Raw genomic sequence first — 19535 nt, 5'->3', positions numbered from 1 at the left:
GGGTTTCCTTTCCATCGTCTTTTTCTTTCTTCTCCAATTTTTTTAAAAATATTTCCATTTACCTTTTCTTTTCATATTTTTTCTTCTCCAATTTTTTTTCCTTCTCGTCGTCCTTTTCTTGTAACTTTTTTCTTTTTCTTTCCATTGTATTTTTCTTTCTTTGTAATTTTTTTTATATTTTTTTTCAAATTGTTATTTGGTTCAAGATCGTTCTACTGGTGAAAAAAATCATTGGAACATTGGATTGTCAAATGTAAACGATCATGTTCCAAATATAAATGATCGTGTACCAAAGTTAGTGTCCAAAAAACTTGAAAAAAAAATAGTTGAAATTTGGCTAATCTAATTTAAACATCAAATCTAAACCATGTGTACCAAATATAAACGATCCTATACCAAATTTAAATAATCACGTGCAAATTTTTTTTTAAAAAAAATAGTTTAGATTTGACTACCAAAATTTAAAGGATTAAATTACATGATTGTGTGTCAAATGATCTAAACAACCGTACCAAAAAAACTCTTGAAAAAAAAAACATTTATAAGATTTAGCTACCTAAATCTAAACGCTCGTGTAGAATATTCAAATCTAAATATATTACACGACGCGTTTGATGCTAATTAATCACAACACATTTTTCAAAATTTTCATTGTGGATCCATGGATCTGTTTTTGAAATTGTTTTATAAAAAGTAAATATTTTGTGGGTTTGTTCTATTTTCGAAAAACCACTCATTTTTATATAGAAATAAAAATAATAATTTATATTGCAAAAAATCTAATCTTGTTTAAGTTCACAAAAATTCCAAAACGGTGTAAAATTGATAAGCGCAACAACGCACAACTAAAGTATAGATATATAAAAAACTCAAACAATTTTCCACTATTTTGAAGGTTTTTGGAATTTTAACCCAATCTCGTGTCTTATCAAATTGAATAAAAAAATCATATTTATGGCAAAAAGAAAAAAACAAGAATTGGTTCGATTACGAATTAAATTTAAAAAACTTCACATTGCAAATTTGTTATTATTATTATTTTTAGAGTAAACTTCAACTTCTTTCGATTACTATTATTATTTTGTTTTGTTTAATATATTTTTTAATAACATATTTTGTTAATATATATGTTTTTTAAAGAGAAAATTAGAAATATATATATATAATTTTGGTTAAGAAATAACTAAATTAAATTAGAAAAAATGAATTAATAAGAAAATTTGAATATTGAGATATTTAATATATATATATATATATATATATATATATATATATATATATATATATATATATATTAAATTTTTTATTCAATGCATTGATTTATTATTATTATTTTGAGTAACTTCAACTTCTTTTAATTATTATTATTATTATTTTCATTTGTTTAATATATTTTTAGTTGAATTATTATTATTACTATTTTTATTTGTTTAATATATATTTTAATAACATATTTCATTAGTATATGGATCTTAGAAAAAATTGAAAATTGGAAAATAAAATGTATAATTTTGATTAAGTAATAATTAAATTAAATTAGAAAAATAAATTTAATAAAAAAATTGAAGATTAAGATATTTAAATATACATACACGACTTCACCTCAATTCACCTATTTTTAAAAATAGTCTTACACTTTACCTATTTTTTTACTTATAATTAAAGATCCAATAAACTATATCAAATTCATTCAGTTGTTTATAGTTCATAATTTTTTTTCTATATTTTATAAATAATTTTCTTTTTTTTAATCGTAATCATTTCTCTTTCAAATTTTTAATCGTAATCATTTCTCTTTCAAATTCTAAATGGAGAATTCAACCATATTTCGGTTATAATTTTCAACTTGTTGAGTTATATTAATTATTACATCTTTTTTATATAAGAGTTATATTATTTATTTAGGTTGGTTTTTACTTTACAAATTTACTATACATAAAATAAATTTCAAATATCACATGTAGCACTAACATGTATATTATTATTAAAACATATGTTTTGATATGCGTTATTTTTAGGTTAATTTTCATGAACACAACAAACGGTCAGAATATTTATCTTCTGAGTTACAAATTGAAAAACTCCATAAAATTCATCATTTTTTTACTAAAGTTACTGGTTTGCTTTTCCTTATCATCATCTTCCTTCTCTTGTATGAACTTTTTTTCTTTTCCTCTTATGCGATCTTTTTTCTTTTCATCGTTTAAGGTTTAGGGTTTCCTTTCCATCGTCTTTTTCTTTCTTCTCCAATTTTTTTTAAATATTTCCATTTGCCTTTCCTTTTCATATTTTTTCTTCTGTAATTTTTTTTCCTTCTCATCGTCCTTTTCTTTTCCTTTCCATTGTCTTTTTCTTTCTTCGTAATTTTTTTATATTTTTTTTTCAAATTGTTATTTGGTTCAAGATCATTCTCCAAATATAAAAGATTGTGAAAAAAATCATTGGAATATTGGATTGCCAAATGTAAATGATCATGTTCCAAATATAAATGATCGTGTACCAAAGTTAGTGTCCAAAAAACTTTTTTAAAAAAAGTTGAAATTTGTCTTACCTAATTTAAACATCAAATCTAAACCATGTGTACCAAATATAAACGATCCTATACCAAATTTAAATAATCGCTTGCAATTTTTTTTTTTTAAAAAAATAGTTTAGATTTGACTACCAAAATTTAAATGATTAAATTACATGATTATGTGTCAAATGATCTAAACAACCGTACCAAAAAAACTCTTGAAAAAAAAATCATTTATAAGATTTAGCTACCTAAATCTAAACGATCTGGTAGAATATTCAAATCTAAATATATTACACGACCGGTTGGATGCCAATTAATCACGACACATTTTTCAAAATTTTCATTGTGGATCCATGGATCTGTTTTTGAAATTGTTTTATAAAAAGTAAATATTTTGTCGGTTTGTTCTATTTTCGAAAAACCACTCATTTTTATATAGAAATAAAAATAATAATTTATATTGCAAAAAATCTAATCTTGTTTAAGTTCACAAAAATTCCAAAACGGTGGAAAATTGATAAGCGCAACAACGCACAACTAAAGTATAGATATATAAAAAACTCAAACAATTTTCCACTATTTTGAAGGTTTTTGGAATTTTAACCCAATCTCGTGTCTTATCAAATTTATGAAATGTCACTGTTTATAGCTAATTATATATGACATGGATCATATGATCACAAAGGTTTGGTATCTTCAAGACACGTGACAATATACACTAGAAGAAAACTACCCTACAATGACAGTTATATATCTCAAAAAATGAATGGAAGAAAAAAAAACTGTCACGAAATATAAAATTTCGCGTTTTTGGCGGGAAAAGACGGAATTTTTCGAAAAACACTTTTCGTGACAGTTATTAACTGTCATAGAATGTTAGGGTTAAATTTTTTTTTCTTTTTTCCTTTTCTTTTCTTTTTCCTTTTTCTTTCTTTTCCCTATTTCCTTCTTCCTCCCCGTGCGTCCTTCCCCTTCTCCCCAGCCGCAATCGCCGCGCCTCTTCTCCTTCCTCCCGTACGCCGCGACGACTCCACCGTCTCCTTCTCCTTTCCTTCTCTTTTCTCTTTTCCTTCCGTCGTTCCCTTCCGTCTTTCTTTCTGCCGCAGCCCAGCCGCCCCATCCTTCCCCTTCTCTCCGTTCGCAAAGCAAAACCGCCACCGCTCCGCCGGTAAGCTTCTCTTCCTTATCTCTTTCTCTCTCTCTCTCTCTATGAAGTTCTTCATTGTCTCCATTGGATTGTTTCTTGATTTCAGTTTATCCCAATTTCATTGGATTGTTTCGCCGGTAAGATCTTATCCTCATTTCCAAAAGAGATGTCATGGCTAGTGTCGATTTCTTTGCAATCTTTAAAATTATTTTCTTTGTTTTCAAGAATTTGTGTAGGTTGGTGATGAAACATTTTGGTAGCTTACAATGTGTTTGATGAAATGCCTCAATGAAGCATTTGGTTGATTTTTGATTGATTTTTGTTCGTTCGAAATTAGGAAATCAAGGCCAAAGGAGATGTCATGGCTATGGGCTGAAGCTTTGAGAAAAAAAGAATGAAAAATGAAATGTGAGATCTTAAACTTTGTACTTTGCCTTAAGTTGTGTCAAACTAGTCAATAAAGTAACTTAACTACCAATTTGCCTTAAGTGCCGGGTTGTTGGGATTTATTTGCTGTAATTTGTCTAGGGTTATGTGTGTTTGTGATGTGTTGTTAGTGAGTATGTTGAATTTTGTGTTCGAGCTTCCAGATGTGAAGTATATAAAATGTTATTTGTAATTGTTTTAAACTTGAAACGCCTTTGATATTTGTTATTCTCTTGTGTCATACAATTATGTTTCAGGACATCTACTGATTAAAATCATGAGACCTCATGCATACGTGTATACGCATAGTTATTATATTTAAAAGTTATGATTTTGGTAATCATCATCATGGGTAAAGTTTCAGTAGTGGTTTACATGACACCAAGAGTTAAGATTAAAGAGAAAACGAGTGAGTTGTACACTTATAGAATGGTATTACTTTGGTTTAAGGACTTGTGAATGATCTATATGTTTTCTTTGTAAAGTTTTAAGATTTAATTTTTTTATTGCGTATTTTAATGATTTTGGTATCCCATATAAAGATTTATTTCTATTGAGTCTTTGAGTGTTTTCTGTATGCGTGAAGTAACAATCCTGTTTAGAACGTGTCTTTGAAGTTAGGTTGCTTCACTCCTCTCTTCATCCTTTACAGATTCCTTTAATCTATGTTTCTTAATTTAAGTGTAGTATTTCTGAAGGTGATATTCTCAAATGGCAAAGAAGAGGAAGCATAGTGAGTCTTTGCCGACGGTATCAGTTAAGAAGGACGATGATGCTCCGGAGAGACCTAAGCGGACACTCATGGGCTGGAAAGACAAAAAAGTGACAAAAGAGAGTGAAGTTGGTTCTGATCATGCTGTTTTTCGAAATAAAGAAAAGGTTCTCATCACGTGTTCCCGTCGAATCAATTTTAGGTATGTAATATAGTTGAAACAAGTTGTTGTAGCTTTTTGTAAAATATATTGTTATGTCTATACATGGTTAGGTAGTTTGCAGTATAACTTATCACCCAGTAACCAAATGTTTTTTGTTTTTATTTATTTAGTTTTTCTTCCCTTTAGAATTTTTGGCAATTTAACTTGTGATTGATTAGGTATTGGCATTTGATGTTGAATATGGTATCACTTTTGCCACATTGTAAGAAGGATAACAAGGTGGAGTTGAGGTCCAGCAAGGGTGCAACACTGAATGAGCTGGTTGAGCTCAAAGGTTGTTCTTCCAGCCTATTTTTCGAGGTTAGAACCTTTTCATTGCACTGTCGTAATCTGGAATTTTTAAGGTACAATGTTTTCTAATTTTTATTTTTAATTAGATATAGGATGATAACATTTTGGTTTTATTCTTGTGGTGTATAACTTATAAGGATGTTTTAACTATCCTTTTGCTTTTCATTATATTACTTTCCTATATGGCCTTCTCATCATGTTTGTACATTGCGATCATATTTTTCCACTCATTGATATTTTTTTCTCTAATTCCAGTGCAGAAAACATAAAGATCTTTATCTATGTATGGCAAAGTGCCCTAGTGGGCCATCTGTGAAGTTTTTAGTTAATGCCATTTGTTTTCTCTATTGTTGATGACCATATCTGGTTCTGGAATTACCAGGTATGCTTTATTTATTTCCTACTTGCTACAGAATTTAATACTAACCATGATCATGCTTTATTTATAACCATCACTCCGTTAGCAACACCACTTGAGGAACAATGCGTGTTTTTAGTGAAGTACGTTAAGGTATATATAGATAAATGTCAGAAGTGTCGTTCTTAAGATATGAGGCATACAATCGTCATTAGGAAAGGAATTTGGCATGGCAAAAAATTAATTGATTTGAAGAGTTTGAGATTAAGCAGATTTTGGGGAATAGTTTTTAGGAGTCCTAGTTGGGGATCTTGCTATTTTTCTTTCTTATGTCAATGATTTCATTGTTTTTCTAGTTCACTGTATACATTTCCATATAATTGATTGTTATCCTTTAAACTTACATGTTCAATTTTCCATCAACTGTTGGTATGAGAACCCACTTTATGTATCGCCAAACCAGGTTAGATTGATTGTCCAACTTTTTGATCATTTGGGATTACACTTCTTCACACTATTATTTAATGATCGTTTGCCTAATGTAGTCCTCACGTGCTTCTTTTCATTTCATGGAATCAAGTGTTGAAGTTCTTGTTTGTGTTCTGTATTTTGTTGAGACATTGATTTAGTTACTCATTGACTGTACGTATGTGTTATGGATACTTATGTTCATGTTGTCTTTGTAGGTTCAACTGGAGTCGACAACTTCATGAGTTTTCTTTCAAAGAACATTTCCAGAGACGAACATTCCCGGTTGGTCGTTTATGCTTCTACAGAAAATCTTGTTAGATGTATTCTAATGCTATTTAAAATATTTTTTGATTAAGGGCTAGTATTTCGTACATGTGGATTATTGAAACTTGTATTAAGATGTACAAATATTATAAATCGTATTATAGTGTATATATATTAAAGTGTTGGCTATTTTTTTGTACATTCGTGTGAAACTTGTATAATTTCAAATTTGTCATTCTCAGCTACATTATTGTCATTCTAATGGTTCGTGTAATGGTGGAGTTGCAATATATTTGACTGGAAAAAAATGTCGTCACTAGCAAAACAATGACATTTAATGTTATCGAAAAACTGTCACGATTGCACAATTGTTGACTGGAAAAAAATGTCGTCAATAACTAAACAATGACATTTTTACAAAAAAAAACTGTCGCAAAAAACATATTCATGACAATTAATACATGTCACGATAATAGAATTCGTGACAATTATTTAACTGTCGTTAATAAAGAAATGATGATAGTTATTGAATGTCATAAAATAAATTATGACAGTTATTGAATGTCGTTGAATGTTGATTAACGACATTTATTTCATGTCATAAAATAACCTATTGCGACAGTTTTCAAAAACTGTCGTCGAAGGCCTTTCTATGACTCCCGCTTCTATGACTGAAAATAACTGTCGCGAAATCCGTTCGCGACAGTAAATAACTGTCGTCGTAGACCACTTTTGTACTAGTGATAAATGAAATGTAGAGAGAGTGTGACATATGACAAAAAAAAAAAAAACACTAAGCATAATAGACTTCTATTTAATAATATTTATAATGCGAACAAAAGGTATTATGAATTTTCTCAAACAAAGGAAAACGTCAATCTTAACCATAAACTTGTTTAGTTGTTATCGATTTTAACTCTAACTTGGTTAAATTTATCAAAAACTCAAACAAAATGTTACCAACCTAACCTTAAATTTAAATTTTAAATTTCTCAAAGAGTGTTAGCAATTTCAGTCTCTAAAATTTATTGCTCCATATATATGGTCGAAAAAATTATTTTCATTGGTGTTATTTTCATCTCGCGTGTTTTTTGTTAATAGTTTTTTTTTTAATTTTTCAAATTTCTTTTATCAATTGAAATGATTGTAACTATAACAATTAAATTCAAAATATTTATGTATATAACATCATTTTAAAAAAGTTGTATATATAAAAAAAACTATCAATAATAGAAGTTTATCTGATAGACCACTAACAGACTATAAAAGTTTACACTCGATAGAAGTCTATAATTAATAGACTTTATTGTATTTGTAATTTTTTTAAAATGTTGATATACATTTGGTTATTATTCTTAAAATTGTCTTTTATATAACTTTTTTTTTTCTGAACATTGTATTTTAAGATTTTATCCTTTCTACACTCAAATACATTTTAACTTTTCTTATTTTCTTTTACTTTTTAAAGGAAAAAAATGATGAACCTTTTCACGATGAACCTTTTCGCAAGGCATACAATTCTGTAAGTTTAGCCAACTATATATTAGGTTTGAATCAAACGAAAAGGGAAAATCAAATACAAATGATTCAAACTTTTACCTATTTTTAAAATAGATGTTGACATATAGATTTCAACTTTGATTATGTGAAAAAATGAGAGCTATTGAAAGTTCATTGGAATTTAAAATAAACTTCCATCAACAGATCATTAGTACGAAGTTGAAAGGTCTAAATCAATATTTGAGTATTCAAATGATATATATATAGAATGATTATTTAAAGTTGACTTGGACAATACACATGGCAAAGCTGGAAAACAAATATGGGAGAAAAGAAAAAGACTTTTGAGTATTCAAATAATTGGTTGAACAAAAGATTTCCTAACTCTACATTGGAATTGTGTTATTAATTAATTTATAGATTGATTTGTTGATTCATGGGTTTTGTTGAATTGAACCTCTTTCAATCTATTGATTAAAAATTTTATCTTCTTTTTTTTATGATATAACTATGCACTTCACAGTGTATATATATATATGTGATTGATTTAAATCTTTAAAATATTTTTGCAAGTCGATTATAGCATCCTACTGTAAAACTTGTTAAAAGTTGACGATTTTGCAACTTAAACCTTTGAATTATATTCATATTCATGATATTCAAATGTTGTTTTATTAATTCAATTCAAAGGTTATAAAACATTATATTTTGTTTAAGTGTCAATATGAGTTTAGTTATATTTTGTTTCTTTTAATCGGTTCAAATTTTCTATCTCAATCATTTATGTCCAATAAATAAATATTTTTGCTCCTTTCTTTTCTAATTTTTTTTTTTTAGAATAAATGTAATTTCTTGCTTCTGATTAAATTTGCATGTGTTATGTATTGAGATAATAATTCTAAAATTAATAGCAATAAAATTGAAATGATATTAGATGTGAAGGTTAGGCCAAATTGGATGGACCTAACTATTAGAAGTGCCACTTTGCACATGAATTTTCATTCTTACTGTTGAATTGATGCATCCCAACACCCATACAACCCCACCCCTCTTGGTTTTATTTGTCATTTTGGTAACCATCACCTTGACATATTAACATGGTTTCCCATGCCCTCATGTTTTTTATTTTGTGATTTTTTTTCTTTTCTTATAAAAAAGTGGTCTAACAACATTTTAATTTAGCCCAACTAGATTATATTAGAAATATATGCACTAACTTTTCCATAAGGATTGAAGTAGATTTAAATCTCTAAAACTTTTGATCGAAGATATATGTCTTAACCAGTTTAGGAAGACAAACAAAAATAAAAATATTCATTACTTATCTTCTTACAAAGCTTTACAGCTTACAATCCTACTTAAAGGGTTTTAAAACAATTTTGATTAAAAGAATTAAAATAAAAACAAGTTTTCTAATAACATTTTTAAAACCCTTAAGTTAATCAGTCATTTTTTAACAATTTAAATTATCAATTAAAACAGTGAGTTTTTCAAAAATAAAAAAATTGACAAATTATTTACACTAAACAAAACCATTAGAAGATAAAATTTATTACACTTGATTTTTTTATGAAGTGTAAATATATTATAATTTTAAAACTAGTCTAACGTTGAAAGTAAAAAAAAATATATAAAAAAATTGACAAACTATTTATCTTCCATAGAACAAAACCACCAAAAGAAAAAACTTATTATACTAATTAATTTTTTTACAAACGGTAATTATTTCGTAAAATGTTCTTTTTTTATATATATAACTTTTCTTAAACAAAACAACATATATTTATAAATAAAAGCAAATAAAAAAATAAGAAGGATTATTCGTTGTTAAAAAGTAATATTAGAAATATGTAGACGAATCCACGTTGATATTACCTTTTTCTTCTTTTCCACATTCCAATCCTATGAAGGTTGGCATGGAAAAAAAAAAAGGTAGCCTAATTTAGTCTCAATACATCACCAAAGAAAAGGTGAAAAGATACCACCTTTTCAAATTTTGTAAAGGGTTTTTTTTTTTTTTTGTAATGTAAACCAAACCTTTCTAACCAATGGTTGGGATTCAATGAAGCAAAGAAAGGAATAATTATGGAAAAAACAAACATTAAACCCACCAAACAAGTTTTTTAAGATTGAAGTTGAAAAAAAAAGATGATCACCGTGAATAATTTCGGATTTATATTAATCTAAACTATGCACGAACTACACTGATAACAAATTTAAACCCTCAATTTTTAAATGTATCAATTTACATCGTTTTTCAAATTTAATTTGAAAATTTTGTGTTAGACATTTACTTTTTTTCAAATAAACTTATAAATTGTTATAACAAAATTCATACATTTATTAAAGTTGTGTTTAAATGATGAATACAACTTTCAAAGTTTAAAGATAATAAATGGATATTATTATTAATTTAGGGTTTAAATTCATATAACCCTCGAATCAATATTTTTCTAATTAAATATTGCTTTGGACACTGAGGACTCGTTCCATTTTCATGAAAATGTTCTTTCATATATCTAAATTTACTTTATACTCTTGTCGAACAACTTTAAACCTACATTTTTTTAAAAAAAATTGACAGAACCCACCTCAAAGAGACAGAAGAACAAAGAAGTGATGGCCACGAGTAACATTCAAAATCTAACTTGGAAAGTCAGACACCCAATTGCACCCTACATCTTCTGAAAGAGAAGAAAGATGAAAGTGAACGCAATTATGGAACCCATGATCAGGATACCATGGAGCTATCATGGGGACAATTCGAAAAGGAGACCAGACCCAAACCTACTTGCAAAATACCAAATTTCAACACTGCATCCCTTAACTCATTCAAATCTTCAAAGCAACTGTTAACTAAATTCACCAACCTCCCCCCATCAGGGTTTAAGAAGTTAATCGGAAGATCAGGAAATCAAAGTTAAATTGTCACTGATAGCTTGAGCTTCAAGCAACTTAAGGAACCACTCGCGGTGAATCTTCTTGAGACCCCAGCCCTTTTAGAGATCCAATTATAGAGTCACACACCACTCAGGTCACACCACCACAACACTTTCCCTAATTCCCAAAGCATCAATGTTCATCCTCCACTAATAATAAATCTACATCTTATCATCAGTACTTCAAAGTTATTTTTAACTAGTTTAATCAAACAATAACGATAATAATTCTTAAAATACACCGTTATTATAATACGAAACACTAACGATTGAATTTTGATGTTTTAACAAAAACGAGCTCAGGATCTAAATTTTTGGACTTAAAAAACAAAAAAAAACTTTCACAATACAAAAAAAAGGAAGGTTATGGAAAACCCAAGTTGTAATAGTTTGTAACTCAAACATAGTTTATAATAACATAAACTATGATAGTACTATCCTACCACATAATATCATAGTATATACTACAAACACATACTGTTAATTATAATATATACTATAATAGTCTGCGCTCCAAACACAAGCTATATAGCATAATACTAAGGCTATTATAATATTAAAACTATCACAATACTAGGACTATCATAAATTCTCATTTTTTAAAAAAAGTTAAATAAACATGGGAGAAAAATTGAAATCTTTTTAGGAGTTTTTTAAAAAATATAATAAACCGACAAAATATTTACATCACATAGAACAATTCAAAAAAGGGGAAAAGTTCACGAGCCCACAATAAATAATACAAAAATATCTCAGTCAACGCACAATTAATCAGTCATACACGTGCATGCAATTCTTCTTCTAAATGATCATGGATACGCAATTGTGTAGCTAACGATTGTGTTGACTATGGTAAGCGATAGTTTAGATCATATTCACATGATTGTATAGTTCTTTTTAAACGATGTGAAAAGAGTTTCAAATCTAAACGATCGTGTTGACTATGCTAAAGGATCGCGATAACCATGATAAACGATTGTTTAGATCATGTCAACATGATCGTTTAGATCATTTTAAATGATGAAAAAATATTTTCAAATTTAAACGATAATGTTAACCATGCATGCTAAACGATCGTGTTGGCAATGGTAAACGATTGCTTAGATCATGTCAAAGCAAAATTTATAAAATTATTTTATCGGTTTATAAATTTATAATCTTGTCGAAAATGGCGAAGATGAAATATGGGGTTTAAACATAAGAATAGATCGTCTAATAATAGAAGAAAAAAATTTGAAAGAGGAGCTGAAGAAATTTAGAAGAGAGGATGAATAAACCACAAAGAAGAAGAAATACAAGTGACGAATAGTTTGCAATATCAAGAACAAATCTAAAATTTATTAAACTATTTTATTGGTTTGATAGATTTTTGTTTTTGTTACAGAAGTCATAAATATTTTTATCATAGATTATATCGATCAAAATTAACCCATCTTTTAACCTTTATAACTACATTATTAGCGTGTGTAATATTATCTATTATTTTCATTTATGTAGATCCTATTTCTTTAATTTTGATATTCTTTATTAACCCTATGATCATAAACTAGCATTAAAAGTGATTGTATACTAGTTCATATATTTAATTTACATCTACATTTTCCACTTTCACCCACTCTTCTTTTTTTTCTCTTTTACAATATGGATGAAAACTTTTGATTTCCAAACTGATATTACACATTTCATCGATGTAATTCACAACATTATTGAAAATATTTATAAATATTTTTTAACTTATTTTTACTATATTTAAAAATAATCTTAGTTTATAATGATTTATTGTAAAAACAATATTGCCACATATTTGTTGTTGTATACTTACAATGCTTACCAAATTAAATGTTAGTAGGCCTCATAAATCCATTAAGCAACCTTAGTGATCAGCTACCCAATTTTTACTGGATTTGTTATTTGTTTTTGGCAAAAAGTCTTGTTTTTTTTAATATTGGAACAAGTTTTTTTTAGTACAATTGAACTTTCTACTTTTTGAATGAAAGGTAATATTAATTACTGATATGATCACATCAGTTTTTCTTAATATTAATGGTAACATTTAATAAAAGTTTTTACTTTTTCATAAACCTATCTGCATGGCTATGCCTATGCCTATGACCCCTTTCTCCTCCTTTTCAATTTCTAAATTAATATTCGGCCAATCTTTTTTAGTATGTCAAAAGTAGGGTATGATAAAAATAACTATAACCTCAAGCTAAAAAGCTCATACTAATTAGATTGTAAAACTATACAGAACATAATAAATGTTTAGTAAAATTATAAGTTCAATTTAAAATTTAAAATTTGTGTTTATTGAGTTTAGATGTATTGAATATAAAATTGAATTCTAACTTTAATCCAACTTTCACTTTTAATTATATACTTAATAGATGATTAAAGTAGCTATGGTCAAAATCAGAAGGTTAAGATCATATGAGTATGTTTTTGAAGAAAGTATAAAAGTATTTAAATCAAACTTGAAAGTTTATAGGATGAAAGTTGTGAAATTTAATAGATCCATAGACCATACACACTAAACATGTAATTCATCCCAAATGTTGTATCCATAAATAGGAAAATTGGATATAAACAAACAAACTCTTATTAGATATTTATTTGGGATTGGATGAGTAAATCTCAAAAAGAACACACACACAAATAAATTATAGCATTAAGTGAGTGGCCAATCCAAAAAAAACAGGACATGTTGTTATCATAAATGAATTAAAGTTAGTTTGAGTTTCACAAAATTAAACCCAACAAAGCAAAGATACAAAAACAAATTACAAAATATCCTACTTTTGGATTTCTTTTTTCTGTACAAAATAAAAATCTCTCTTTTTGTTTTTAAACTTTTTACACTTTAAAAGAGAAAAGTTAAGACAAACCAACAAGAGATGAGGTTAGTTTGTTGTTTCTTTCTTCTAGCACTTCCAATGAAAGTAAGTTCTCAAAAGATTTTCGTGATTGGAAAGAAGAAGAAGAAAAATCTTCACAAACAAAATAATTATTAATTTTATTTTCATAACTTCTATGGTCCCTAGAAAGTGTTGGGTTTTTTTAGAGGTTTTACAGCTCGTGATGAAACAGAGAAAGAGCTAAAAGTGAAGAGGAGAGACTTTTTTTTTTTTTTCTTTTTTCTTTTTGAACCAATTGTAGAATCCATTCCAAAGATATAACTGTAGCTGAAGCCTTCAAACTTAGAAATTGTAATAATTGTTAGTTTAAAGGTTCAGTTTTTGTCATTAGATAAGTTCAACGACCAAATATCAAAGACCCGATTATTGTATTTGAAAGTTTGAAGATGTAATTAGCTGTGGTTTTTGCATTTTTGTTTTTATGGGGTCAGATTATTTAGTGGGGTTGGCTTGTTTGTGAAATCCTCTGCTTCGTTGGCTCTGAGTAGTTGGCAATTAAGCCTTGTCTTCTTGGTGAACTTTCCTAGGCTTTCTTTCTCTCTTTCTCTCTTTCTCTCTCTCTCTCTCTCTTCTTCTCATCCAAACAAAACCCATTTCAAAATTTCTGTTTTTGTTTTTTTTCTTTTCTTTTCAGTTTTTCCCTTCTGAAATTCCTCAAATCTTCCTCAGCACAACTAAAGAAAACATCATTAACAAGGAATGAATGGTGCCACAGTAACAAATTCTGAACCAGACAACAACTCTGAATATGTTGAAGTTGATCCCACCGGAAGATATGGAAGAGTATGTTTCAATAATCTCGTGTTTTGTGTAACATAATCATTACTTTGATATTTTTCTTTACTAAAATTTCCTTTTTTTTTCCTTTTCTCTGTTTGATTGTTTTCTCAGTACAATGAAGTTCTTGGCAAAGGGGCATCGAAGACAGTGTAAGAACAAGAAAGAACTTAAACTGTTTTGTTACCCTCACATTTCTGTTTTTTTTTTTTTTTTTTTCTCTTATGGGATTTTTGTCAAACAGTTACAGAGCTTTCGATGAATACGATGGCATTGAAGTGGCATGGAATCAAGTGAAGCTTAGTGATTTTCTTCAAACTCCTGAAGATCTTGAAAGGCTGTACAGAGAAATCCATTTGTTGAAGACATTAAAACATAACAACATAATGAAATTTTATTCTTCTTGGGTTGACATTGCTAATAGAAACATTAACTTTGTTACAGAGATGTTCACTTCTGGGACGCTTAGACAGTGAGTTTTGTTCTTCATGGCTTTTTTTTTTTTTTTTTTCCTTTTGTCTTCTCCAATGGGTTTTGTTAAAAATCCTTTCTTTGACTAAATTTTTCTCTACAGATATAGGTTGAAGCATAAGAAAGTGAATATCAGAGCTGTGAAGCATTGGTGTAGACAGATTTTAAAAGGGCTTCTCTATCTTCACAGCCATGATCCTCCTGTAATCCATAGAGACCTTAAATGTGATAATATTTTTGTAAATGGGAATCAAGGGGAAGTCAAAATTGGTGATCTTGGTCTTGCTGCTATTCTTCGTAAATCTTATGTAGCTCGATGTGTTGGTAAGTCATTGAATCAACTCAGCTAAAGATGGGATTGAAACATCTAACTTTCTGGGTTTGTTTATTTTATTTTTCTTTCATCATTTCAGGAACACCAGAGTTTATGGCTCCAGAGATTTATGAAGAGGAGTATAATGAATTGGTTGATATATATTCTTTTGGAATGTGCATATTAGAGATGGTTACTTTTGAATATCCATACAGTGAATGCACCCACCCTGCTCAGATTTACAAGAAAGTTATCTCTGTAAGACTTCTTCAATGTTCATATTTGTTTTCTTCAAGTTTTGTTCTTTGTGGTGCAAGTTTCTTATTCATTTTTCTTTTAGGGGAAGAAACCAGATGCTTTATATAAGGTAAAGGATCTCGAGGTTCGGTGTTTCGTTGAGAAATGCTTGGCTACTGTGTCAACTAGGCTGTCAGCTAGGGAGCTTTTGAATGATCCTTTTCTTCAAATTGATGGTTGTGATTCTTTATTGAGGCCAATAGATTACTATTCAGAATATGATGAAGTGAACAATTCCCTTATCAGAGGAGGGCCTTTTTATGGAACTTCTCATGGTCCTTTGGATAATGGGTATGCGAATTATTTTAGTCATGAGGCTGGGAATGGCTTGGATTACTGTCCCATTGATAACGAGGCGAGCGAAATCGATCTTTTCTCCTGTCAAGAGGATGAGCATTTGGAAGATGTTGATATCACTATTAAAGGGAGAAGAAGAGACGACGATGATATCTTTCTACGACTTCGGATTGTAGATAAAGAAGGTAAGAAAAATGAGTCTCAGATTCTTAAGTTGATGGATTACCGTAAATCTAATTAGATTCAAACTATGGATAACATTTTCTGTTGTCTTGCAGGTCGAATTCGAAACATCTACTTTCCCTTTGATTTAGAGAACGATAGTGCTTCGAGTGTTGCTAATGAGATGGTTTCTGAGCTTGACATTACTGATCAAGATGTGAAGAAGATTGCTGATATGATAGATGGTGAGATTGCTACATTGGTACCAGAGTGGAAGAAGGGAAAAAGTTTAGAGGAAACTCCAAATTGCAGTGATTCTAATGTTTGTCACAATTGTTCTTTGAACAGTTCTCTTTTGGATTACGTTTCGCCACATAATCTTGCGAAGAAGAACCTGCACATTCTTCAGTGTTCTGAAGAGCATGGTTGTGCTTCTATCCATGGACGATTTGAAGAGATTACATACCAAGTTGAGGGGTCGGAACAATTTAATGGAGACGAAAACTTGCATAGAACAACAGGAAATTCAAGTGATATCCATTATGCCGATATTTGGGCGCAACGAGATGGACCCGATGTAGTTTCTCCAGAATCTTTAGAAGCTTGCAATGAATTTGGAGCGTCGGAACAGCCGAAACTCGAGAAGGAAGAAAGCAATGTAAATATGGATGATAATGATCATCAAATGGAATTCCAAACAAGAAACTCTAGCTCATCAAATCCTTCGGAGTCCTTTGTCGATGATCACGAGAACGAAATTCGACAAGAACTAAGATGGCTCAAGGCTAAATATCAAATGCAGTTAAGAGAGCTAAGAGATCAACAATTAGGAGTCAAGACCAAATCTCTTAGCTTGCACCCAATTTCCAACCTCACCGAGACCGATAACGGAGCTTCGGTATCTTATCTTTCGCCAAACTTCAATGAAGCAGCAAAAAATAAGACTGTCCAAACATCTCTCTCCTTTGGCAAGAATATCACTTCACATTCCCCCTATGTTGCTGCTGATAACATTTTGGAGAACAAAACCTTTCAAGACAACAATGTCATTGTTGACGAGTTGAGTAGTCCCGAGCTGATTGTTACGGCCAAGAGTTTCTATACAGGAGCATTGTTTCCACATTCTCTTCAAAGAGCAACCTCACTTCCCGTTGATGCTATAGACTTTTAGAATCATCCACTGAAACTCACTTAATACTCCAAATGTTCTAATTACATTGGTCTTTGAGCATCCTCTCCTCACCCTCACCAATAGGATACAAGTTAAGGCCCAACTAGGGGGAAAAAGTACATCCAAAAGCTCTTTCTTATCCCAAAGCCTTCCATAAAAGAAAGCCAATTTGTTTGAAATTGTAGATGCCCATTGAGATTATGAGCTGTTTGGCCATATTTGCTTGTCAATTGGCAAGCTGAGATGCCATTTTGAAACTGCATATGGTACAGAGCCAAAGTGGGAATGGTCCCTTGCAACTTCTTGAAGGGTCATTTTGAAAATGCCATGAGCCTGATTGCGGCTGTAAGTTCCAAGTTGGCCAACTTGGTTGGATATTAAATCCACTCCATAACTTTTATTGTGAGGTTGTTGTGGCTGTTGTGGCTCTTTACCAAACTTTAAAAACCAATATAAAAATACACTTTTTTTTTTCTAATCAAACTGTTTGGGACATTGAGTTGAGTTATAAAATTGAGAGTTAGAAAGCCTATCTTTGAAGTGCAGTGCTCTAAGTTAGAGGTCTTACATAAATATGCAAATGAAAGAAAGAGATGAAAATAAAGTTACTCTATAAATGTGCAATTTTCAATGGTAAACATCATTGAAGTCGAGTTATTTGAGTCAAACACCCCTTGATTTTTTTTATAATATGTAAATTTGAACTTCTAACCTTAAAGTTTAGTAGTAGAATATTTATATCAATTGAGTTTTGCTCAGGTTAGGACTGAATTAGAGTTTACAATTAATAAATCAAAATGGTAAAATAATGTGTTGACCGATGAATGAGAATTGGTCACTTGTTGAATAATGATATTAACATATTTCCGTACATTTTAGTTTATTAGAATTAGGATATAATTGAGACATTTTTGTATCTTTGGTACAATAATGCCTACTTTAATCTTTAAAAGAAAAAGGAAATGTTCTTGTACTTGTTTACTAAAAGTTTGAGTTAATTATATGTTTTAGTGCTTAATAATGCTCATGTGTCCTTTTCAAAATAAAAAGCCTTGTGGTTCATAAAAAGTTTTCAAGTTAGTTACTTGTGTTTTAAACATTATTAATTATACCTTTACTGTTTCTACATGTGAATGTTAAATTTTGGTTGTTGATCGACTTATATGACTCGATTGTGTTGCTCGAGTTGACTTGAAATTACTATGTTTTGTGATTTTTTAGAAAGTTTTATAGGAAAAGTGAGTGAATGCAAATGATGTAAAAATGACCCATATTGATTTGCGGTCATAGTCTTCGTTTTTTCAATTGGTTAAAACCTGTTAGGTGATGTGGTTAGATTGTAAAGGAAATATTTGATTACAATTGTCACACCCCGTCCTGCATATCTGCTTGCGTTGTGCGACTTGAGCATCTTTGACCTAGTTAAACGCCAAAGATACTCGTTCTAACTTCCTTAACTTAGATCGTCAAAACACTTAACTTAACAAATATACTTTAGACAATAAAGAACTTAACGTAAAAAAGATAGAACAAACTTTAAGTTTTATTACCAATAAGACATTTAAGTACAAGAATATACAGATACAATACTTAATCAAAAATAAATACAATACACTTAAGCTTATAACTAAACGCTTGACAACTCTTCGCCTGATAAGCCCAAACTTCCCTCTCCTCTTCGCCTCAACACTTAAGTCCAGTAAGATAAATTTTAAAAAATAAGTCTAAAAGACTTGGTGAGGTTTTATGAAATCATTTTCGCAATACATTTTTATAAGCCGAACAAATAATCATATCAAATTATATAAATATATCATTTCGCATAAGCACCATTTCACATAACACATCTTTTCGCACAACTGAATCATTTTAAATAAACACACATTAGTTAATTGTCATTCCTTTCGCCAAAGATCCCGAATCACTCTCTACGCTAGGTCATGTAACTTTGCATTTAAATTATTGAGTTCTTCAGCATCCGAGAGTATACAGGTTCATCCTTGTTGCTTAGGCCACTAAGCTTTATACGCTCCTTTCAAGGCATAAGTTAATTTCTTATCACCATGTAGCCCCATACATCCCATGATGGTCTTACTCTTTATGTGTACATAAAAGTTAGCATCATCTCAAGAAAACAACTAACGGTTTGAAAACCATTTCATAATATTGAAATCATAGTTATCAAATCAAGCTTTAAACATTTTCAATTATCTTGAAAACATATAAGCTTTCTTATAAATCCCTGTTGAAACATTTCTGGTTGGAAATCATCTTTCAAAATAGTAA

At 29.6% G+C, this 19535-nt stretch overlaps 2 protein-coding genes across 4 annotated transcripts; both read left to right on the top strand.

The window, feature by feature from the left end:
- Positions 1-3346: 3346 nt before the first annotated feature.
- On the top strand, positions 3347-6609 carry LOC116404988 (ribosome biogenesis protein BRX1 homolog 1-like). 3 transcript variants are annotated; one of them, XM_031888482.1, is made up of 5 exons: positions 3347-3686; positions 4779-5005; positions 5185-5326; positions 5573-5699; positions 6362-6609. In XM_031888482.1, exons 2-4 carry the CDS (start codon positions 4803-4805, stop codon positions 5669-5671), a joined length of 444 nt encoding a protein of 147 aa, XP_031744342.1. In that variant the 5' UTR covers positions 3347-3686; positions 4779-4802; the 3' UTR covers positions 5672-5699; positions 6362-6609. The 3 variants fall into 3 exon arrangements, with proteins under 3 accessions (XP_031744342.1, XP_031744341.1, XP_031744340.1); XM_031888481.1 differs by lacking the exon at positions 6362-6609 and adding an exon at positions 4003-4073 and having other exon boundaries at positions 5573-6336; XM_031888480.1 differs by lacking the exon at positions 3347-3686 and adding an exon at positions 4003-4073.
- Positions 6610-14313: 7704 nt separating this feature from the next.
- LOC101210511 (probable serine/threonine-protein kinase WNK9) lies at positions 14314-17862 on the top strand. The gene is made up of 7 exons (XM_004139836.3): positions 14314-14544; positions 14653-14690; positions 14783-15010; positions 15113-15333; positions 15423-15580; positions 15663-16101; positions 16195-17862. The coding sequence occupies exons 1-7, from the start codon at positions 14461-14463 to the stop codon at positions 17247-17249; spliced, it is 2223 nt and encodes a 740-aa protein (XP_004139884.1). The 5' UTR covers positions 14314-14460; the 3' UTR covers positions 17250-17862.
- Positions 17863-19535: the final 1673 nt, after the last annotated feature.

This window comes from Cucumis sativus, chromosome 7 (assembly GCF_000004075.3).
Source record: "Cucumis sativus cultivar 9930 chromosome 7, Cucumber_9930_V3, whole genome shotgun sequence".
Lineage (NCBI taxonomy): Eukaryota > Viridiplantae > Streptophyta > Magnoliopsida > Cucurbitales > Cucurbitaceae > Cucumis > Cucumis sativus.
The sequence above is the reverse complement of the archived record's forward strand: the minus strand, read 5'-3'. Positions and strand labels throughout refer to the sequence as shown.